This window comes from Pleurodeles waltl, chromosome 7 (assembly GCF_031143425.1).
Source record: "Pleurodeles waltl isolate 20211129_DDA chromosome 7, aPleWal1.hap1.20221129, whole genome shotgun sequence".
NCBI classification, from domain to species: Eukaryota; Metazoa; Chordata; class Amphibia; order Caudata; family Salamandridae; genus Pleurodeles; species Pleurodeles waltl.
Window position 1 is genome coordinate 497,312,805 of NC_090446.1, and position 24,049 is coordinate 497,336,853.

Here is a 24,049-nt window from a genome sequence, read left to right on the forward strand (position 1 = left end):
ATAGAGGTAGGGATTCAATTGCCCCCTTTCTCCCCCCCACCTTCCAATGCCCATTTTATCCCTGCAGGCCCCATCTCCCTGGGCCCATTAAAAGTTGGAGGAGGGTGCACGCAACCCCAAAGCCGGTCCTTGTTTCAGAACAGCCCCAGGGACCCCACCCTCTAGGGTGTGGCAGGAATAGCAAAAAGGAGGTGGACCATACGGCCTCTTTCCAGAAGGCATTAATGGCCCTGGGGACCCCATCCCCCTGGACCGGCTGCTGCTATGTCCCATGGTGCCCACTTCCAGGACATAGCGGTTTGCTTGCCTGCACTGCAGGGAAACCTTTGTTTGCTCTCAGTTGCCTGTGGCATTTCAGAGCGCCTTTCAAGCAATAGCAAACATGAAGATGACTTCTTGCTAGTGCGGCTCCTGGTTTTCATCTAGATAATCCCCTAAACATCCATCATCCTATTCATCCTTCCTAGCGAGCAACTCAAGATCTGTAATCAAATCACTAGTAGGATTTGAATCCCCTAAACATCATTGCCGTGGGCCAACATTAACACGCTATGTGCATAGAGACCTGCATGACATGGCGCAGCCCGCCTTGCATGTGGCAGTAAGCAATGGCGACCAGAGTACAGGTGAAAGTGCCCAACAAGAGTCTGAGGTTCCCAAGGAGACTTTCCGACTTCCTTCCTGGGATTTTCCCCCCTTCTGCTGCCTCAGTCATCTTTTTGACTGCTATAGTCAGACATTTTTATGTAGGATTTCAGTCCTAGCAGTTGCTTCTTCCTTTCTATGTCAGCTGCATTGTGGTACTGGGATTTCGTCCTTCCATGGGATATTTCTTTAGGACTGTTGTCCAGGGCTATGGCCATTCTCATTTGACATTGCAAACTTGTGCAGGGCCAGTGTTCACCCCTTTTCTGATGGTTGAGGTCTAAAATACCTTATATTTCATAGTCCACATATAGATCGCTTTTTTATTCACTGGCTATCTCTCTGGAGTTCTGCCCCTTTTCCTTCAGCCCTTTCTTCAGCAATTGCTTTTATATCTGCTGGATAGTCATTGCTGTTGCCTTACCCTTCTGTGGTTGGATTATACTCATGCAGCATGTGTGTGACCCCTGTTGGTCTTTTTCATGCCCTGCAAAGTTTCTTTTGATTCCTGTCAGCAGGTAGTTATACCAACCTATTTTTACTTTGTCTGCTTGCTGTAATTTTCCTGTTTGGCTGGCTTTTCTTTCTTGAGGGGTGTACTTTCTCCATCTCATTTCTTTTACACCTTGCTGTTGCGCAGCTCTTTTCTTTCTGATTTCTATATATTATATATAAGCATGTATACCAATGTCTCATTTCTTCTTCATAGGTCTATGTTGTAGGAATGTACCCTCTTTTGGCATGTTACGCCACGTTTTGCCTACTGTCAGTATGTTTAGACTGTTTTCAGGGGGATCCTGCTAACCAGTACCCCAGTGATTGTGCTCTCTCCCTCTAAATTTGGTTGCTAGGACTTTGCACACCCCACAATTGGCATACTGGTGTCCCCTTATAAGTCCTTAGTATATGGTACTTAGGTACCCAGGACATTGGGGCACCAGGGGTTCCCCATGGGCTGTGGCATGTATTGTGCCACCCATGGGAGCCCATGCAAAATCTGTCTGCAGGCCTGCCATTGCAGCCTGCGTGAAAAGGTGCATGCATCCTTTCACCACAGGTCACTGCAACAGTTTGCTGTAAGTCACCCCTATGGTAGGCCCTCCTAACCCAGGGTGCAGGTCTCTGTGTGTGAAGTAACCCCTGCAGAGGTGCCCCTACTGGACTTCGTGATTGCGGGAAAGCCATTTGACCCGTGTACTGGACACAGATCACTCACTACCTGTGTCCAGCTACATAATGGTATCTCTGAACCTGGGCATGTCTAGTATCAGGCAATATCACACAAAAAATGGTGTGCAGAGTTTTGAAACTTTTCACACACTCACCCCCAGTCACAGATCTGGGTTTAATCCAAGCGTTATTTTGCTTGCCACGTCACCCCAGATCGGACCCAGCCATATGCAAATCGGTCTCCCAGTGGGAGCACTCCAGCCGAACTGCCAAGCCAGGTCCTCCCTGGACAGGATTCAAGCATCTGGTATCAAGTATGTCGAAATCACCCCAATATTGTTGCCAGTATTGGTTGTATGATTTCATGCACTCTGGGGGCTCCTTAGAGGACCCCCACTATTGCTCATACCAGTCCCTTGGGGTTTCCAGGCAGCACATGCTGCTGTCACCCCTCAGACAGGTTTCTGCCCTCCTGCTGTTTGACCAGCTCAAGCAGTGGAAGGCAGAACAAAGGATTTTCTTTTGGAGAGGGAGGTAACACCTTCTCCCTTGGAAATAGATTTTACAAGGCTTGGGAGGGGTAGCCTCCCTAAGCCACTGGTTTGCACCAATCCAGGGACCCCTCCCCTGTCCATCACCATCCTTCAGGTGGCCACTTGATTCTGCCATCTTGAAACTAAGAGGTGCAGAGGCCCATGAGAGCATCTGAGTGGCCAGGTCAGGCAGGTGACGTCACAGACCTCTCCTTTATAGGGGGTCACCTTGCTATATGACCAACCCCCGTTTTAAAGCTATTTAGGGATTCCCTTGAGGCTGGGTCCCCAGATTCGATGTGCAAGATTTCACCAGGACTACTCTGTATTGTTTACTTAATCTTCTGTCCACTGGGACTGCAATTGGGCTCTTCGGGAACCAACAATCTGCAACTTCGACGACGACTCTGCTTTGCAACATTGTTTCTCCGGCTCCTTTGAGCAACTGCAACATTTCCCTGGCTGTGCATCCTCTGAGGTCGGCAAGATTTAAGCCTGTACCAAGAAGCAAGAAGGAATCTCCCTTGGAGTGAAGGAATCACTCCCCTGTATCTGCAGGCACCAACTGCAACAATGACAGGCTGCTTGGATCCGCTCTCCTCGGGAACTGCATGGATTCTGCATCATAGGTGGGGGTCTGGAGTGGTCCCTTTGGTCCTTTCTGCCAGGTGTCCAACTTGGGAGATGGTAAGCCCTTGCCTATCTTTGCAGGACAGTAACCTTGTGCCCCGCGACTCTTGCAGCCACTAAGGCTTGTTTGCTCCTGCTCCAAGGGATCTTCAGGCACCGTGTAGCCCGGTCGCCAATATTTCTTCCTGCAAAGCACAGTTACCTCTCTGCTGCTCCAACAACGTGGTACTCCTCTTCAGGTGTACTGACTGTGCCTGCTGCCAGTGGGTTGCCTGTGGGGGGCTGTGTCTGCTTCTGTTGGCTCTCCTGACTTCTGAGGGTTACCTCGGACTGCCCTTCTTGGGTCGAGTTCCCTGGGCCCCGCAGGTTCTCTTCGACCTTGCAACTCTTCTTTTGCTCCTCCTGCGTTTGACAGGGCTTGCTGGTGGTTCTCCTGCACCACTGACCATCTCGGACCCGACAACCGACGTAGCACACCATCTGCACTACTCCAAGGACTCCTCTTCAGCTCCTGGGCTTCACAGCTGGTCGTCTTCTCCCTTTGTCGACCTGGTTCTGTATCCACAGAAGCGTGAGGAGTGGCGCCTGCCCCCAGTGGACAGTCCATTGTGGACTGGACTCTGTCCCCTTCTTTTGCCAGTCCTCTTCTACCGGAATCCACCTTTGGTTTCTTGTTGTCTGGTCATGTTATTGTACAATCCTTTTTCCAAGTCCTTCTGTTACTCACCTCTGCTCTCCTGTTCGCTGGGGGTCACTCTGGTACTCGCCTCTTGGGGTCCCTAGTGCCTCCAGGCTTGGCCCTCCCTATTTTCCCTAAGTATTGCCAATGCTTATTGTTTCTATGCTAATTTCTGATAGCTAGTGTGTATAGAATTAGTGTTTACTTACCTCCACTCAGGGGGACCTGCCTATAAGTATTCTATTGTTGTGTTACTATAATAAAGTACCTTTATTTTTGTATCACTGTTCTTTTATGTGTGAAAAGTTGCTGTGCGACTGTGGTCGTGTTGCAGAAGCTTTGCATGTCTCCTAGATGAGTCTTGGCTGCTCATCCACAGCTACCTCTAGAGAGCCCTGGCTTCCTAGACACTGCCTAAACTTCACTAATAGAGGATACCTGGACCTGGTATAAGGTGATAACACCATAGATGTCCACCACACATCAGGCCAGCTTCCGACATAGGTCTTCATTTTAATATCGGCGTCTGTGTTCACATGAACCTCTGCATATCTTTAATTGTCATTTGTATGGCCACATCTGATAAAGACTTTTAGTTGCAGATTCCTTACCTTAGAATTTTCCCCCAGGTGACAGACTGGATCCAGCGATTTTTCTTTGAGCAATACCCTTGCACGTCAGTAGGTGGCGTCGTTCGACTCCGTAGGTGTCGTGATGACTTCGGGAGTAGTACATAGACACCGCCCTTGCGTAGTGACGTCAATTCTTTTCTTTCCACGCCACGCGCTGATCCGAAGAGCTACCCTCGGCTATTTTTTGGCCGAATTCAACCGTTTTGTCGAGTTTTTGTGTACGAACTTTGGTGTGTCGAGGACTTCCCCGAAGACCGGGTTCAAGCTTTGTGAGGACTGCCATCGGACGATGTCGGTGACGGATCCTCATCACGTTTGTCTGTGGTGCCTCGAGCGCGACCACGACCCGAAGTCGTGCTCAGAGTGTCGGGCCATGCACCCGAAGGCTTTGAGGGAGCGGTCCCTAAAGCTGATGGCGGCCCGGCACTTGACTCCGCGTATGTCCCGGTCTCGCTCGAGAGGACACGGAGTCATCACCACTCGTCTTCTAGATCCTCGAGTCAAGGAAAGAAGTCTAAGAAGTCCCATTGCTCTCCGACTTCACCCGTCACTCGGCCGATGCAATGCAGGATGAGCGTCCACGCACTAGGCCTCCATCCTCGGAGCCTGCGTCTGGGTTCACTCCGCATTTCCCAGAGTTTCCCGGAGCTGGAGCGACCCCCGCCCAACTAAGAGTTTTACGAGGCCATGCCCCTCATTTTTGGGCGGGCCGACCCCGATATGGCGCCTTCGTGCCCAAAGGATTCGGCTGAGGGGCCTTCAGGTTCCGCGCCGGCGGCTTCAGCCCTGGCCACCGAGGTCACCTCCGGATCCGCACCGGTGGTACCCTCGAGACCTTATCCGGCACCGGGTCGATTATCGACGCTCCTGACGTCGGTGGTGCCCACTATCTAGGTCGACCCAATTGTTATCCCCGACGACTCTGAGTCGGAGTGGCGTCGACTGACTTCGGCTTCGGTGGGGCCTATTCACCCCAGGCCGGATTCGGACCCTTTTTCCTATGGGTACAAATATGGGTAGGAATTGGAGGGGCCCCTGGACCCTTATGAATACCAGGATGACCCTGCTGTGGACTGGGCACAGGATTTGGGCGAAGCCAGTGGTCTGGATACTTCTCCTGACACTGGCATGCTGTCTCCTCCTTCCGTGGCTACGGTGGAGGGAGCAACTTATGGCATGGTGGTCAGTTGTGCAGCTGAGGTCCACGGCCTTGAGCTGCCTACCTTAGAGGTCTAATCTCCTGACGGAGGTGCTTCAGCCTGGGGCTTCTACTTCAGAACCCCTTTTACCATTCAGTGAGGCCCTCACCGATGTCTTTCTGGGTACATGGTCCAAACCCAACACAGGGGCTCCTGTGAACAGGACTATCGTACGCCACCATCGGCCCACTCCGAACGACCCAAAATTCCTGTCCCAACACCCCATGCCTGAGAGTCTTGTTATCCAGGCTTCCTCTTCTTCAGGCGCGTTCCCTTCCGAACCCCCAGATAGGGAATCCAAAAGACTGGAACAGTTTGGCAAGAAGTTGTTTTCTTCCTCCAGTCTAGTGCTGTGGTCTGTGACACTGCATGCCTTTTGGGCAGTTATACCCACTCCCTGTGGGATACGGTTGCGCAAGTCCTGCCGCAGATACTGGAGGAGTCCCGTGCTATCTTCTCCCAATCAGTGAGCAATGGGAGATACGAGGCAAAGTTCACAATCCGTTGTGGGCTGGATATGACCGACTCTCTGGGTAGATCGGTTGCAACGACAGTGGCCTTACGGCGCCATGCCTGGTTACGCACTTCTGGTTTCTCGGGGGATGTCCACCAGTCACTCATGGATATGCCCTTTGATGGCACCCGTCTCTTTGGAGACAAAGCCGACTCTGTCTTGGAGAGATTCAAGGATTCCCGGGCTACGGCTCGGTCCCTCGGTCTTTCCTCGGCCTCTCGCCCACCGAAGTCTGCTTCTCGCCCCTTTCGTGGACACGGAAGGGGCACTCTGTCACGTCCTCCACACAGCCACCGTGCCACGGACGCTGGCCAGCCTATGTGTGGCCGAGGACACGGAATCCCACGTGGCCGTGGGACGGAACCAGAGCTCTGTCCAGTCCACCTCTGCCCCCGCTGCAGCCTCCAAACCCTCCTAGTCTGTCCCCTCACTCCCGCCCAGTTGGTGGCGGGATCGGCCATCACCTGCCCCACTGGGAACATATCACCACGAAGGGGTGGGTTTTGCAGATCATTCGAAAGGGCTACTCCCTCCCTTTCGAATCTGCTCCACCACACGCCACCATTCTTCCATCACCTTCCGGAGGATCATTTGGCGCTTCTCTGCCAGGAAGTCGCGTCTCTCTTGGTCAAGGGAGCTGTAGAAAAGGCCCCTGTGCCAGAAGTAGGTTGTGGTTGTTATTCCCACTACTTTCTGATATCAAAGAAGGACAAGGGCTTACGTCCTATCCTAGACCTTCGGGACCTGAACTACTTCCTCAAGAAGGAGAAATTCAAAATGCTTACCCTGGTTCAGGTTCTGTCTGCCTTTGACCCAGGAGACCGGATGGTAGCGTTGGACTTGCAAGATGCTTATTTCCGCATCCCTATCCTGCCTGCCCACAGACGTTACCTACGATTTGTGGTAGGTCACAAGCACTTTCAGTCTACCGTGCTTCCCTTCGGCCTTACAAGTGCCCCTCGGGTGTTCGCGAAAGTGATGGCTGTGGTTGCAGCTCATCTGCGCAGGTTAGGGGACTCAGTCTTCTCCTACCTCGACGACTGGCTGTTGAAGGTGGAATCGCCGCGGACAGTCCTCTTCCCACCTTCAGACTACGGCGAACCTCCTCCACATGCTGGGGTTCACTATAAACGTGCCGAAGTCACACCTGACTCCCTCTCAGGCGCTCCCTTTCATCAGGGCAGTTCTGGACACAGTGCATTTTCGGGCTTATCCTCCCGAAAAGCGAGTCCAAGACATTCAGGCTATGATTCCAATCTTTCAGCCACAGTCTTGGGTTTCGATGAGACTGACTCTGAGGCTGCTGGGCCTCATGGCCTCCTACATCCTGCTAGTAACACATGCCAGATGGCATATGGGGGCACTGCAGTAGGACCTGAAGTTCCAGTGGGCGCAGCATCAGGGGAATCTCTCTGACATGGTCCAGATCTCGGAGGGGACTGCGAAAGACCTGCAGTGGTGGCTTTTGAATCCAAATTGGGTCCACGGCAGATCCCTCTCCCTTCCCCAACCAGATCTCTATTGTGACAGATGCGTCACTTCCGGGTTGGGGCAGCCACATGGGAGAGGCGGAGATCAGAGGCCTGTGGTCTCCGGCGGAATCGGGGCTCCATATGAATCTGCTTGAGCTCCGGGCGATAAGGCTTGCGTTGAAAGCATTCCTTCCCTCTCTCAAAGGGAAAGTGGTGCAGGTGTTCATGGACAATACTACCGCCATGTGGTACTCCAACAAACACGGTGGCGTAGGGTCCTGGACCCTTTGTCAGGAGGCACTACGCTTCTGGACATGGCTGGAACATCAGGGCATTACCCTGATGGTTCAACATCTGGCTGGCTCCCTCAACGCCTGAACAGACAAACTCAGCCATCGGCGCACAGTCAATCACGAATGGCGTCTCCATCCGGAGGTGGCACAAGGTCTCTTTCAGCAGTGGGGAGAGCTTTGGTTAGATCTGTTCGCTTCCACAGAGAACCTGCAATGTCAGCTGTTTTGCGCTTTGGAGTTTCCAAGGCGGCACTCGCTCGGAGACGCTTTTCGTCTCGAGTGGAATTCTGACCTCCTTTACGCCTTCCCACCTATCCCTCTTCTTCCCAGAGTTCTCAAGAAAATCAAGAACGACTGGGCCCAAGTCATCTTGGTGGGTCCGGACTGGGCTCGAAGAGTGTGGTATCCAGAGCTGTTGAGCATGTCCATCGATCCTCCACTCAGACTGCCTCTTCGGGCGGATCTTCTGTCGCAGCAACAGGGGACAGTTCTGCACCCGAACCTGTCCAACCTCCGCCTTCATGCGTGGAAATTGAGCAGCAACAGTTGTCGGCTTTCGCCCGTCCACCCGAAGTCTGCAATGTTATCTTGGCAGCCAGGCCTTCATCGACTAAAACTGTATACTCCTGTTGTTGGAATAAATTTGTGGCATGGTGTACCAACAAATCTGTTGATCCCCTTTCTGCCCCTCTGTCAGAGGTTCTTCTGTTAATTTTCTCTTTAGCCCAGCAGGGCTCTACTCTGGGTTTCCTTAAAGGGTATTTATCTGCCATTGCCACCTTTCTTAGGCTCCCTGATCAGCCCTCACTCATTAAATCACCTATTGTGAGTAGGTTCCTAAAAGGGCTCGCCCATTTATTTCCCACCACTCCATTGAGCATGCCTCAGTGGGACCTTAATCTTGTACTTACTTATTTGATGAGTACCCCCTTTGAGCGAATGCATAATCGTCCCTTGCGGCTCCTCACCTTCAAAACTTGTCTTTCTGGTCGCTATCACCTCTGCTCGCAGGGTGAGTGAGCTTCAGGCCCTGTCCTCAAAACCTCCATACTTGTCTGTACATCCTGACAAGGTTGTGCTACGCAGTAGAGCTTCCTTCCTTCCTAAGGTGGTTACACCATTTCATGTAGGCCAGTCCATCACTTTGCCTACCTTCTGCGCACCCCCACATCCGTCCCATAAGAGGAGATACTCCACCGTCAACCCAAAAAGAGCTTTGGCGTTCTATCTCAATCATACTAAAGATTTCCGGGTGGACGATCAACTCTTCCTTGGCTATGTGGATGTGAAAAAAGGGAAGGTGGTGCAGAAGCGTACCATCTCTCGATGGGTGCTTCTCTGGATCAAAATCTGCTACGTTTTGGCTAAGAAGCAACCTCCTGAAGGCTTGCGTGCTCATTCCACCAGAGCATCTGCTGCTTCCACTGCGTTAGCACGCGGAGTTCCTGTCCTGGATATTGGTCAGGCAGCTACGTGGGCATCTCTGCACACGTTTGCTAAGCATTACTGCTTGGATAGTCAGGTCCATCGAGATGGCTACTTTGGTCGTTCTGTCCTGCAGGACTTTCTAGTATGATCTTGGTTCGCAGCCCACCACCGAGGATGGCATTGCTTGGGTATCTATTCTAAGATAAGGAATCTGCAACTAGAAGTCTCTGTCAGATGTACAAGTTACTTACCTTCGGTAACGAAATATCTGGCAGAGACATATTCTAGTTGCAGATTCCTTACCGCCCACCCATCCTCCCCGCTTTCGAACTGATTTCTAGGGACAGGGATTCCCCCTTTCAGGTCCTTAGCTCTGGCACACCAATCTCAGTGTTCTTAGCAGCTCTGCGTTCTGGCGTGGAAAGTCATTAAAAGAAACTGACGTCACTGCGCGAGGGCGGCGTCTAGGTACTACTCCTGACGTAATCACGACGCCTACGACACCTGTGGAGTCCACCGATGCCACCTACTGACGTGCAAGGGTTTTGCTCGAAGAAAAATCTCCGGAGCCAGTCTGACGCCTTGGGGAAAATTCTAAGGTAAGGAACCTGCAACTAGAATATGTCTCTACCAGATATTTTGTTACCAAAGGTAAGTAACTTGTACATCTGTGTCTTTCCATTTATCTGTATGCGTATTGGTATCTCAACATGTATCTTGTATATCGGGCATTTGGCTCACCTTTCGTGCCTTCTGTCGACTACCTCTAGGTGTCTCTCAGTTCTATTTCACCACTCTAAGTTTTTCCCATGGGTGTTCCTAGGGATGTGCATTCTGTATTTTGGGTTAGTCTCCCTTTTTCTGTTAAACCTCCTGCTTCTTGCGGATTTTGCCTATGCCTCCTGGTGGGAGCAGTATATTTGCATCACTTCCCTTTTTTTTTTCATATCCTCTGGGGTTACCCCTTGACCGGTGTACCATTCCATTTGTCTCAGTGACCGTTAGGGACGCTTTTGCACCTTATTCCTTCAGCTTCCATTTTGAAGAGCTTCATATTATTTCCCTGTTGTTTTTCTCTACCAACAGATTCATTTTCATTGCCATACTTCTGCCCCCATGGCATTTCATACTTTCTTACACTATTCTGTGAGTTATCTACTCTCTTCGGGTGAGAGGAATTCTTCTTCTCACTTTCTCGCTCGTCTGGTCTACTACTCCTTTAGTTTGACCGATTTGTTTCCTGCAAGATTTAGGTAGATTGTGTTTGCAGACCCTCCTCCTAGGTTGTTACTGCTTTGGTATCTAATTCTAAGGTAAGGAATCTTCAGCTAGCTGTCTCTATCAGATGAACAAGTTACTTACCTTCGGTAATGCCTTATCTGGTAGAGGTAGAGACATAGACTAGCTGCAGATTCCTACTGACCCACCCATCCTCCCCGCTCTGCGAACTGTTTTATCTTACTTCAGCTTAGCTTTCTTGGCAGTCTTTTAACATTCTTTTCAATTTCGTAGTTGTACATTCAAATTTACATCTACCTCTCCTGTCATACATTTTTCCATTGCCAGTTTCTATAGTGGCTCAGCGTTGTGCGGATTCTAGTCACAGAAGAAACTGACGTCAGTGCATTGGGGGAGGGACTATATGGACTTTGTCAATGTCATATACGGAGGATGCCATCAATATGGAGTTGCACAGCCCCTTCTACCTACGCACAGTGGTACTGCTGAACGTTTAAGGTAAGGAAGTAACGAATCTGTGACTAGTCTGTTTTTACCAGATAAGTCGTTACCGAAGATAGGTAACTTGTTCATCTGGAGAACTGTAGTTGAAAGTAAGTAACATATTTCTTAGGCTGGCAGCTCTTCTTGGATTGAGCAGCAAGTAATACTATTGGTAATTCAGACCTAAATGCTCTTTTCAAAAGAAGTTCAGTGAACATTTTCATTACTCATTGTACTAACTGGAGAGGCCCGAATCAACTGAGCTGACCCATTCCAAGCAAACATACGTAGCTTAGGGCCTTTGTATTGGAAGAGGCCTTGCATATACTCTGCTGTTGTGTTTTTCAGTGATGATACAAGTGCCCAGTATCTTTCTAAGGGCAAGGTTGTTTAATCCACATCAATTAACAGAGCATGTATGACTGTAACTACCATTACTGTATTATTATCATTATTATGCAAGATTTAGTAGCAGATGTGTATCTCAATTTGTTTTGTAAGTAGCCAGCAGTGATCGGAGATAGATTGGAATATTGTATTGATTGGATAAAGTAAGTCACTCTACCTGCAATTATCCTTTATGTATGTCTCTGTTGTAGGTGGAAAACTGGAAGTGGAATCAGCAACTAAAGAAGAAAACAATACAGTGGCTCCAATTGCTCCAGTGTTAGCCCAAAAATCTGAAGAACCAACCTCTTCACCAATTCTGCTCTTACCGCCACCCAAGAAAAGACGGAAAACTGTCTCTTTCTCATCTTTGTTTGAGGAGGAGCATGCAAAGAGTACCGTGGAGAAGCTGACTGAAGGTGAACCTAGCCCTCCGGTTGCTGTTGAACTTGCCCCTCCAGCTGTAGTTCAGCCTGCCCCCTCGGCTGAAGGGAAGCCTGCCCCCTCGGCTGAAGGGAAGCCTGCCCCCTCGGCTGAAGGGAAGCCTGCCCCCTCGGCTGAAGGGAAGCCTGCCCCCTCGGCTGAAGGGAAGCCTGCCCCCTCGGCTGAAGGGAAGCCGGCCCCCTCGGCTGAAGGGAAGCCGGCCCACTTGGCTGAAGAAAAGCCGGATGTTGAGACTGAAATGAGGCTTGTCATCCCTGCTAACGTGAGGGCGCCTGTTGCTTCAGAGCTCAAGAACGATACACCAAATGCATTAAAACAAGGCGTCTCTGTTGATGAAATAGAATACATCTCCCATAAAATGAAGCCGTGTGTCCCAGCTGATTTTCTGGCTGAAGTGAAGTTGGATATTAAATCTGAATCTCAACATGCTGTCCTTGCAAGTATGAAACATGACGTACCAGCTATATCCTCCCCTAAGGTCGATAAATTTGCTGAAGAACCAAGAACCCATACAGTGCCTGATATCAAGGGCAAAAACATGCCTGCTCAAATATCTGATCCATCTACTGTAAAACCCCCATCTAAATCTGAAGTGCCCTTAACACCCTTTTTACCTTCATCTCCCAAGAATCTCACAGAGGCAATGGCCCTGATGAAGAAATCGCCACTGAAGACACCTTGTACTCTTGGAAGTACTCTGATGAGCCCTTTGAAGACAGACACTCCTGTAACTCCTGTGTCTGAAGGTTTGTTCAGCCAAGAATCTTCTAATGCCATGTCTTTTTCCACCTCTGAGTCCACTGTGATGTCACTTATGTCACCACCTCTTAAACATGACAGTCCTAAGCCAAGCCACAGAACTATTCGTAATTTGCCTTTGGATCATGCATGCATGGTGAAATCATGGGATGACTCATCTGTCCGTGGGCGATCACGCACCCGATCACGTGGCTCTGAAACTGGCTCAGGGCCATCTCTTCATGACATGCTATACCCAGGGTCCCCAGAGCTGGACGATGAACATCAGAGACGAAGGGAACAGCTGAGTCGAGCGAGCTCTCTCCTGGTTCTAGCGAACACCTCTTTCTCACCAACTCAGCTATCATCCAAACAGGCACCTTCCTCTGCAACGGACCTCACAGTTCTGGCTGATCTTGCTTTAAAGACTCCTTTACCCCAAGAAAAACTTTGCCGTGAGTTAGACTCTGAAGGCACAGAGACTTCTGATGAAGCGGAAGGGTCACTGGGCCAAATCCAAGAGTGCCATAAGTATATTTTCCAGGAACATAACTATGCTATGGCCCCCACCCCATCCCCTGAGAAAGTTGTAAAAGCTGGGACCAGCCCAGAAACTCCTGAAATTATTCATGTGAATCTCTCTAGCCACTCAGCTGGTGATGTTCTAGAAGCACCTGAAGAGGTTGTGGCTGTTATTGATCCAACAGAAAGCACCCTAAAGGACGAACTGGAGATTGGAATTCTTAGCCTCTTGGCTGAGATTACACCACCACCTCTGCCCCTCTCTAGTTTGTCCCCGCATGAACCCACCACTCCTGAGTCTAAGAGTGAGAAGTCCACAAATTACCGGGAAGAGAAAAGTAAGAAGAAAAAACACAAAGACAAGCAAAAAGAGGAGGCAAATAATGCAGATGCTTTTCCTGACCTGGGAGAGGTCCTCATCTCAGATAGTGAGGAGGAGAGTGGGCGGAAGCGCTCATTACGGTCTCGCCACAAACCCAGGCCAATTTTTGAGATGCGGAGTGAATTTGAGCAAATGACAATCTTATACGACATCTGGAATTCTGGTATTGATGTGGAAGATATGTATTACCTGAAACACATGTACGAGAAGCTTCTACAGGAGGACAGTAGCACAGACTGGCTCAATGATACCCATTGGGTCCATCATACTAATATCCTTTACTTAAGCTGCGTATGTTGAATGCTTTAAAGCACATAAACAAGCACTGTCAGCTGTTGTGAAGTGAGAGTAATTTTCTTTTACATCAGGTTCACCCCTTTTTGAAAATCCAAACTTTTCTTTCATGAGAGTTGTAGGAAGCTGGCTCTGTATATATCAAAATTAGATATATATTGTGCACAGTGTCCAGGGGTTCCCCAGAGGTTAGACCGAGGCAATAATAGATAATACTAAGTTTCTGTTTGTGGTAGTGTGGTCGAGCAGTTAGGTTATCAGATGGTAGTGTTAAGCATTTGTTGTACACACAGAAGCAATAAAAGAGACACACACTCAATGACTTAACTTCAGACCAATAGGATTTTATATAGAAAATACGTTTTGTTTTATTTCTAGAACCACAAGATTCAGTTTGCAGCTAAAATGTAAGGTACTTTCCATAGTTATAATCAGAACTTTGAATGGAATGAACAATGTATACAATTTAAAGTGGACATTGCAATTTTCAGTAGTTCCTGGGAGAAGAAAAGGTTTTACAGGTAAGTATTCAACTTTGATTCTTATCTTTACATTTTAGGTAGTCCGTCTTTGGGGCTTCATGTTAACCCCAAACACCCACCACCAGCAACATGGGCCAGTTGGATGCAGAGATCAAAGAGGCACCAAATTAACGTGGGCTCCTATGGAGACAGGGGGGTACTCGGAATCTGGTCAGCCAGCAGGTAAGTACCTGTGACTTGGAGGGAAGACCGGGGGTGGGGGGGTTCAAGAAAGTAGTGGAGGGACACCAAGTAGGCACCAAACACACACCCTCAGCGGCACTAGGGCAGCTGGGTGCAGGGTGCAAACAGGGCGTCTGGTTTCCAATGCAACTCTGAGGGGACCCCGGGGGTCACTTAGAGGCTGCAGGTGAGGTTCGGGGGGGGGGGGCTCTCGGGCACACCACGGGGTTGGACAGGTAAGAGGGCGCTTGCTGATCAATGCTGTACCGAGGGTCAGGTTCTCCAAGGTCTGGGGGCGGCGGGTGCAGTAGGTCCTTTAGACGTTGGATATCTTCGTCTGGAGCTCACGGTCTGGGGGGTCCTCTGGATTCTTTCTGCAGGCGTCATCGTGGAGGGGGTCAACCCAGGGGGGGCTCTTGCTCCCAATCTCCAGGGACCCTTTCTTGCTGGGTGGGCCACCTGGACACAGGCCGTGGGCGTCTGGTGCGCAAGGGTCAGGACTAACGTATCCGGAGTGAGCTAGGAGTCCTTTAGAAGAGATTTCTTCTTTTCTTCTTTGGACAGGGCCGCTGTCCACGGGAGTTCTTGATCCTCTGTGATGCAGGCAGTCCTCTGGAGGTTTTTCAGAGGTCGCTGGATCTGCAGGACGCGTCACCTTTCTTCTGCAGGTTCTTTGAAGCAGGAGACAGGCTAGTAGGTCTGGGGCCAAGTCATTTGCTGTCTCCTTTCCTTCTCTGTTGGGCTTTCAGCTAAGCAGTCCTTCTTCTTGTGAGTTCGTCAAGATTCTCACGAGCTGGGTTCAGGGAAGCCCTTAAATACAAGATTTAGAGGCGTTACAGTGGTCAGAGGGCAGTAGCCAATGGCTACTGTTCTTGAGGGTGGCTACAGGCACATTCCTATCCCTATTGGTCCATGTCCCCCAAACCAGGATGGAGGATTCTGCTGGGAGGAGGTCACTTCAGCTCTGTATACCTTGGGGGTGGTCCCAGATGAAGTGGTCACTCCTCCTTGTTTTTTTTTTTTTTTTCTTGTTTTTTTTTAAGGTTTTCCACCGAACTGGCCGCCCAAAGTGGGGGCTTGTCCAGTGGGCGGGCAGCTCCACTAGCTGGGGTGCCCTGGGGCACTGTAAAATGAGGCCTGATCCTCTGAGGCCCACCACCAGGTGTTACAATTCCTGCAGAGGCGGGGAGGTGGTTGAGGGTTAAAGCCCCTCCACCCAGAGCAGGCTTTGTTTCTGGCCTCAGAGCACAAAGGCTCTTACCCCAGGGGATCAGCGTCTCTTAGTGGCAGGCTGGCACAGACCAGTCAGTCCTAGCCTAGACTAGAGGATTGGGTAAAATACATGGTACATCTCTATGATACCCTCTGTGTGCATTTTTTTAATAAATCCAACACTGGCATCAGTATGGGTTTATTGTGCTGAGAAGTTTGATACCAAACTTCCCAGTATTCAGTATAGCCATTCTGGAACTCTGGAGTTCGTTTTGACAAACTCCCAGACCATATACTTAATATGGCCACACTGTTCTTACAATGTTTCAGTTAAGAATGGACTTAGACATTGTAGGAGCATATTGCTCATGCAGCTCTGCCCTTGCCTGTGCTATAGTGCACCCTGCCTTAGGGCTGTAAGGCCTGCTAGAGGGATGACTTACCTATGCCACAGGCAGTGTTTTGTGGGCATGGCACCCTGAGGGAGGATGCCATGTCGACTTTGCCTTTTTCTCCCCACCAACACACACCATCTGCAAAGGCAGTGTGCATGTGTTAGGTGGGGGTCCCTTAGGGTGACACAGCACATGCTGCAGCCCTTAGGGACCTTTCCTGGTAGCAGGGCCCTTGGTACCACTGGTACCTTATTTGTATGCCAGAGGTGTGCCAATTGTGGAAACAATGGTACATTTTTAGTGAAAGAACACTGGTGCTGGAGCCTGGTTAACAGGGTCCCTGCACACTCTGTCAAGTCAGCATCAATATCAGGCAGAAAGTGGTGGGGGGGGGGGGGTGTTAACTGCAACACGTGCCAGTTTCCTGCAGGAGTCATTGGATTCTCTATTAATTCCATAAATAATATAATATGCTTATATGCAAAATCTCCTGTAATACTTTTTAAATATTAATGTTTTTAATGAACGACCTGTTCATCTCTGACAAATTATACATTAATTTGTGAACTGCAATGCTGTACCTTCAGGTATAGCTTCCACTAAAGAGATCAAAGCTTGGTGGATTGTATCTTTTATAATTACTTGATATCTAAAGATTACTAGATTTTTGCCAGGTAAGCATAATGCCCGCTCGGCTTCAGGGGAAAGCAGGCACAGCTACCTTCATTCGAAATGTTTCCACCAATATACCTAGTGGATGGGTACTGTTGTAAGGCTCCATTGATCTGCTCAGCTTGTATAACCACCTCCATAAACGAAGTAAAAAATCTATCCAGTTGTCTATCTTGCACACAAGTCTCTCACCCAACTTAGTTCCCTTGGTGTACGAAGCATATGATGTAAAAAGAAAAATGTCCTGTGCAGCGTTTCCTTAATTATGCACACACTGGTTTTGTCGAAGGTGTTTCTCCGAGAGGGGTGGAATCTGCACCTTTTCTTCTCAAATAGCCGAGATTAGTTTTTTGACTCCGCTATCTATGTTCCTGGCATTCCACAGCATGAAGTTATAACTACTTGCAGATGCTATAGCCAACAATAGAAAGCAAAGCAAATACCTGTACCAAGCACCCTGTAGCATGCATAACCACAGGTTCGATGGCATCTGTCGCTGTAGATACGCATGTTCTGCAATAGCTCGCCATCTGGTGTTGGGCCGGAGTGTTACAAGTTGTTTTTCTTCGAAGAAGTCTTTCGAGTCACGGGACCGAGTGACTCCTCCTTTTGTCTCCATTGCGCATGGGCGTCGACTCCATCTTCGATTGTTTTTTTTCCGCCATCGGGTTCGGACGTGTTCCTGTCGCTCCGAGTTTCGGAACGGAAAAAATAGTTAATTTCGGAAGATTTTCGTCGGTATTGTTGCGTTCGGGATCGGCGTACTTAGATTCAACACCGCATCGAAGATCGAAGAGCTCCGGTGCCCTTCGGGGTAGTTTTTCGATCCTCCGTCGGGGCCTGGTCGGCCCGACCGCGTGCTGAGGAACGCCGATGGAACGGACCCCGTTCCGTTTCTGCCCCAAATGCCACAATAAATACCCCTACACAGACCAACACTTGGTCTGCAACCTGTGCCTGTCACCTGAGCACAGCGAAGACACCTGCGAGGCCTGTCGTGCGTTCCGGTCCCGAAAAACACTCCGAGACCGTCGAGCCAGAAGACTTCAAATGGCGTCCGCACCGACAGCCCGACGGGAGTTCGAGGAACAGGAGGAGGAAGGTACCTTCTCGATCCAAGACTCAGACTCCGAAGGATTCGACGATACACAAACCGTGAGTAAGACGTCGAAAAACACACAGAGAAACATTTACAAGGCCCAGGGGACGCCACTGCCACCAGGCCATGGCTCGACCCATAAATTCGGTGACCGACCGTCGGCACCGAAAAAGGCCAAAACAGTGCCGAGATCGTCCGACTCCGGTCGAGACACCGGCACGCAGCCTTCTCGGGACCGAGAAAGTGCTGGAGACAAGCCTCGACACCGAGATACCGGTGTGGACACGGCTCGACGCCGAGACAGCGGCACCGAAACAGATCGACGCCGAGAGGTTTCGGCCCCGAAAAGGAAAAAAGTCACCTCGGAGCCGAAAAAACACGCAGACAAAGTTTCGACGCCGAAACAAACTGCAAGCGACCCAGCTTCAGGCTCTTATACAGAAGAGCACTCGCTAACCTCCCAAATGCAAAAGCATAGGTTTGAGGAAGAGCTACAAGCAACTGATGTGGACCATACGCAAAAGCGTATCTTCATTCAGCAGGGGACAGGAAAAATAAGCACCCTTCCCCCCATTAGGAGAAAGAGAAGGTTGGAGTTCCAGACGGAACAAGCACCACAACCAAAAGTGGTTAAAAGAATTACACCACCACCCTCTCCTCCGCCCGTGATTAACGTTTCACCAGCACAAACTCCATCTCACTCCCCAGCTCACACCACCATGAGCCAGGGTGACCAAGATCAGGACGCATGGGACCTATACGACGCCCCAGTGTCAGATAACAGCCCGGAGGCCTACCCTACAAAGCCATCTCCACCAGAAGACAGCACCGCGTACTCTCAGGTGGTGGCTAGAGCAGCACAATTTCATAACGTAAGCCTCCACTCAGAACAGGTCGAGGATGATTTCTTGTTCAACACACTCTCCTCCACCCACAGCTCCTACCAAAGCCTGCCTATGCTCCCTGGTATGCTACGGCACGCAAAAGACATATTTAAGGAGCCGGTCAAAAGTAGGGCAATCACACCACGGGTGGAAAAGAAGTATAAGCCGCCTCCTACGGACCCGGTTTTCATCACTACACAGCTGCCACCAGACTCTGTTGTTGTAGGAGCAGCTAGGAAAAGGGCCAACTCTCACACATCTGGAGATGCACCACCCCCAGATAAAGAAAGCCGCAAGTTCGATGCAGCTGGTAAAAGAGTCGCAGCACAAGCTGCAAACCAGTGGCGCATCGCGAACTCCCAGGCACTACTTGCGCGCTATGACAGAGCCCACTGGGACGAGATGCAACATCTCATTGAACATCTGCCCAAGGACTTCCAAAATAGGGCGAAACAAGTGGTTGAGGAGGGACAGACCATCTCCAACAACCAGATACGTTCCTCCATGGACGCTGCAGATACAGCTGCACGGACAATTAATACATCTGTAACTATCAGACGGCATGCATGGCTCCGAACGTCTGGATTTAAACCAGAGATTCAACAAGCAGTTCTCAATATGCCTTTTAATGAAAAAGAACTGTTCGGTCCAGAAGTGGACACAGCGATTGAGAAACTCAAAAAAGATACGGACACTGCCAAAGCCATGGGCGCACTCTACTCCCCGCAGAGCAGAGGGAATTACAGCACATTCCGTAAAACGCCCTTTCGAGGGGGGTTTCGGGGTCAAAGCACACAAGCCAGCACCTCACAAGCAACACCGTCCACTTACCAGGGACAGTATAGAGGAGGTTTTCGGGGACAATATAGAGGAGGGCAATTCCCTAGAAATAGAGGGAGATTTCAAAGCCCCAAAACCCCTACTACTAAACAATGACTCACATGTCACTCACCCCCTCCACACAACACCAGTGGGGGGAAGAATAGGTCATTATTACAAAGCATGGGAGGAAATCACTACAGACACTTGGGTTCTAGCAATTATCCAACATGGTTATTGCATAGAATTTCTACAATTCCCTCCAAACATACCACCAAAAGCACAAAATTTAACAACACACCATTCCAATCTCCTGGAGATAGAAGTGCAGGCACTATTGCAAAAGAATGCAATCGAATTAGTGCCAAACACACAAATAAACACAGGAGTTTACTCACTGTACTTTCTGATACCAAAGAAGGACAAAACGCTGAGACCAATCCTAGACCTCAGAGTAGTGAACACTTTCATCAAATCAGACCACTTCCACATGGTCACACTACAAGAAGTATTGCCATTGCTAAAACTACACGACTACATGGCAACTTTAGACCTCAAGGATGCTTATTTCCATATACCAATACACCCATCTCACAGGAAATACCTAAGGTTCGTATTCAAAGGAATACATTACCAATTCAAGGTACTGCCTTTCGGATTAACAACCGCACCAAGAGTCTTTACCAAATGTCTAGCGGTAGTCGCTGCACACATAAGAAGGCAGCAAATACATGTGTTCCCATATTTGGACGACTGGCTAATCAAGGCCCATTCGTTCATACAGTGCTCAAATCACACAAATCAGATCATACAAACCCTCTTCAAACTCTGGTTCACCGTCAATTTCACAAAATCCAAAATTCTGCCACGCAAGGTACAACAATACCTGGGAGCCATAATAGACACATCAAAGGGAGTAGCCACTCCAAGTCCACAAAGAATTCAAAATTTCAACACCATCATACAACGCATGTATCCAACACAAAAGATACAGGCAAAGATGGTATTACAACTCCTAGGCATGATGTCATCATGCATAGCCATTGTCCCAAACGCAAGACTGCACATGAGGCCCTTACAACAATGCCTAGCATCACAGTGGTCTCAAGCACAGGGTCACCTTCTAGATCTGGTGTTAATAGACCGCCAAACTTACCTCTCGCTTCTATGGTGGAACAACATAAATTTAAACAAGGGGCGGCCTTTCCAAGACCCAGTGCCACAATACGTAATAACAACAGATGCTTCCATGACAGGGTGGGGAGCACACCTCAATCAACACAGCATACAAGGACAATGGAACGTACATCAAACAAAACTGCATATCAATCACCTAGAACTGCTAGCAGTTTTTCAAGCACTAAAAGCTTTCCAACCAATAATAGTTCACAAATACATTCTCGTCAAAACAGACAACATGACAACAATGTATTATCTAAACAAGCAGGGAGGGACGCACTCCACGCAGTTAAGCCTGCTAGCACAAAAAATTTGGCATTGGGCAATTCACAACCAAATTCGCCTAATTGCACAGTTTATACCAGGGATACAAAATCAACTCGCAGACAATCTCTCTCGAGATCACCAACAGGTCCACGAATGGGAAATTCACCCCCAAATTCTGAACACTTATTTCAAACTCTGGGGAACACCTCAGATAGACTTGTTTGCGACAAGGGAGAACGCAAAATGCCAAAACTTCGCATCCAGGTACCCACACAAACAATCCCAAGGCAATGCCCTATGGATGAACTGGTCAGGGATATTTGCTTACGCTTTTCCTCCTCTCCCTCTCCTTCCTTACCTGGTAAACAAACTCAGTCAAAGCAAACTCAAACTCATATTGATAGCACCAACTTGGGCAAGGCAACCCTGGTACACAACGCTGCTAGACCTATCAGTGGTACCCTGCATCAAATTGCCCAACAGGCCAGATCTGTTGACACAGCACAACCAAAAGATCAGACACCCAGATCCAGCATCGCTGAATCTAGCAATCTGGCTCCTGAAATCCTAGAATTCGGGCACTTACAACTTACCCAAGAATGTATGGAAGTCATAAAACAAGCAAGAAGGCCATCCACCAGGCACTGCTATGCAAGTAAATGGAAGAGGTTTGTTTGCTACTGCCATATTAATCAAATACAACCATTACACACAACTCCAGAACATGTAGTGGGTTACTTGCTTCACTTACAAAAATCTAACCTGGCTTTCTCTTCCATTAAAATACACCTTGCAGCAATATCTGCATACCTGCAAACTACCTATTCAACTTCCCTATATAAAATACCAGTCATTAAAGCATTCATGGAGGGCCTTAGGAGAATTATACCACCAAGAACACCACCTGTTCCTTCATGGAACCTAAATGTTGTCCTAACTAGACTTATGGGTCCACCTTTTGAACCCATGCACTCCTGCGACATACAGTTCCTAACCTGGAAGGTGGCATTTCTCATCGCCATTACTTCCCTGAGAAGAGTAAGCGAGATTCAGGCGTTTACTATACAGGAACCTTTTATACAACTACACAAAAATAAAGTCGTCCTAAGGACCAATCCTAAATTTTTGCCAAAGGTTATTTCACCGTTCCATCTAAATCAAACAGTGGAACTTCCAGTGTTCTTTCCACAGCCAGATACCGTAGCTGAAAGGGCACTACATACATTAGATGTCAAAAGAGCATTAATGTATTACATTGACAGAACAAAAAACATCAGAAAGACTAAACAACTCTTTATTGCATTTCAAAAACCTCACGCAGGAAACCCAATTTCAAAACAAGGTATAGCCAGATGGATAGTTAAATGCATCCAAATCTGCTACCTTAAAGCTAAACGACAGCTGCCCATTACACCAAGGGCACACTCAACCAGAAAGAAAGGTGCTACCATGGCCTTTCTAGGAAACATCCCAATGCAAGAAATATGTAAGGCAGCCACATGGTCTACGCCTCACACATTCACCAAGCACTACTGTGTAGACGTGTTATCCGCACAACAAGCCACAGTAGGTCAAGCTGTATTAAGGACATTATTTCAGACTACTTCCACTCCTACAGGCTGATCCACCGCTTTTGGGGAAATAACTGCTTACTAGTCTATTGCAGAACATGCGTATCTACAGCGACAGATGCCATCGAACTGAAAATGTCACTTACCCAGTGTACATCTGTTCGTGGCATCAGTCGCAGTAGATTCGCATGTGCCCACCCGCCTCCCCGGGAGCCTGTAGCAGTTTGGAAGTTACCTTCAATTATTTATATATGTATCATCTCAACCTTAAATAGGTGCATACTTAGTCACTCCATTGCATGGGCACTATTACTACAATTCAACTCCTACCTCACCCTCTGCGGGGAAAAACAATCGAAGATGGAGTCGACGCCCATGCGCAATGGAGACAAAAGGAGGAGTCACTCGGTCCCGTGACTCGAAAGACTTCTTCGAAGAAAAACAACTTGTAACACTCCGGCCCAACACCAGATGGCGAGCTATTGCAGAACATGCGAATCTACTGCGACTGATGCCACGAACAAATGTACACTGGGTAAGTGACATTTTCATTACATCCATAACTTCCCATTTATGAATGCTGCATTAAGGGTAATAATGAGTGGCTGCTCTTTCCCATCCCAACAAAGACTTCTTCCAACAGATGTGTTATCTCCTGTAACAAGGTCTTCCCTCACATCCACCCCTTACCCCTAGAGCAAGATCAGAACTTAACCCGGACCATCAGCAATAGTAAGAACGAATATCCCATCATCTCACCCTCTTGAGTGGAGAAAATAGTGGGAAGATTGACTCAAGGCGGCAATTTTGCCCACTACCCACCCTCACATCAAGGTGTTTTTCACCTGTGCCTAAAGTCAAGGATCACAAACAATGTATTGAATGAAACAGCGTGATAAAGCACTCCACGTACATTGCAGCTCATTAATGGCTTCTGTGGTTGCTAAAATTATATGATTGCATAGTGTAAATACGGGGCTATTTGCTGGTCTATCTCTGATTCCTATGCATCGGTCCCAGGACCCAAATTTGACGACACACAGCTGATTCTCACCGACGAACCTACAGTCGAGAACAACAACTTCCACAATGGGATGAAGGCAGTTGCCACCTGGATGAAAGATGGCTGCCTCAAGCTCAACTCTGACAACATAGAAGTCCTAATTTTTGGGCACCACCTCCTCTGCCTGGGACATCTCCTGGTAGCCCACAACATTGGACCTGCATACCTCAACCACCGCCTTGCCTTCCACACGCCCAGCAGAGAACTCCGTTCTGCTCACCTGGCCCTGAACACCATCCCATAGATCTGCAAGACCACAGTTGGGTGAAGCTCATTCTCCTCCTTCGTCGCTAAGACCTCGAACGCTCTCCCTTTTCATCTCGGCAACTCCCTCTCTGTCTCTATTCAGGAAGGACCTCAGGATCTGGCTCTTTGACTGAACCAGCCATCCAGCGCTTCGACTGAGCTGCACCATGGGAACAGCCGTTAAGCCAAGATCTGCGCTTGAGAGTAATGCTGGCATAAATTGCTTATAGGTTAGCTTGGACCGTTTAATCTTA

General features: G+C 48.9%; 1 protein-coding gene across 10 annotated transcripts in view; it reads left to right on the forward strand.

Moving 5' to 3' along the window:
• Positions 1-24,049, forward strand: part of SETD1A (SET domain containing 1A, histone lysine methyltransferase) — a 905,198-nt gene that overhangs the window by 734,963 nt on the left and 146,186 nt on the right. For all 10 annotated transcript variants that reach the window (XM_069244167.1, XM_069244168.1, XM_069244163.1 and 7 more), the window contains one exon: positions 11,517-13,661. In XM_069244167.1, coding sequence (XP_069100268.1) covers positions 11,517-13,661 — 2,145 coding nt within the window. The remainder of the gene's footprint in view (positions 1-11,516; positions 13,662-24,049) is intronic.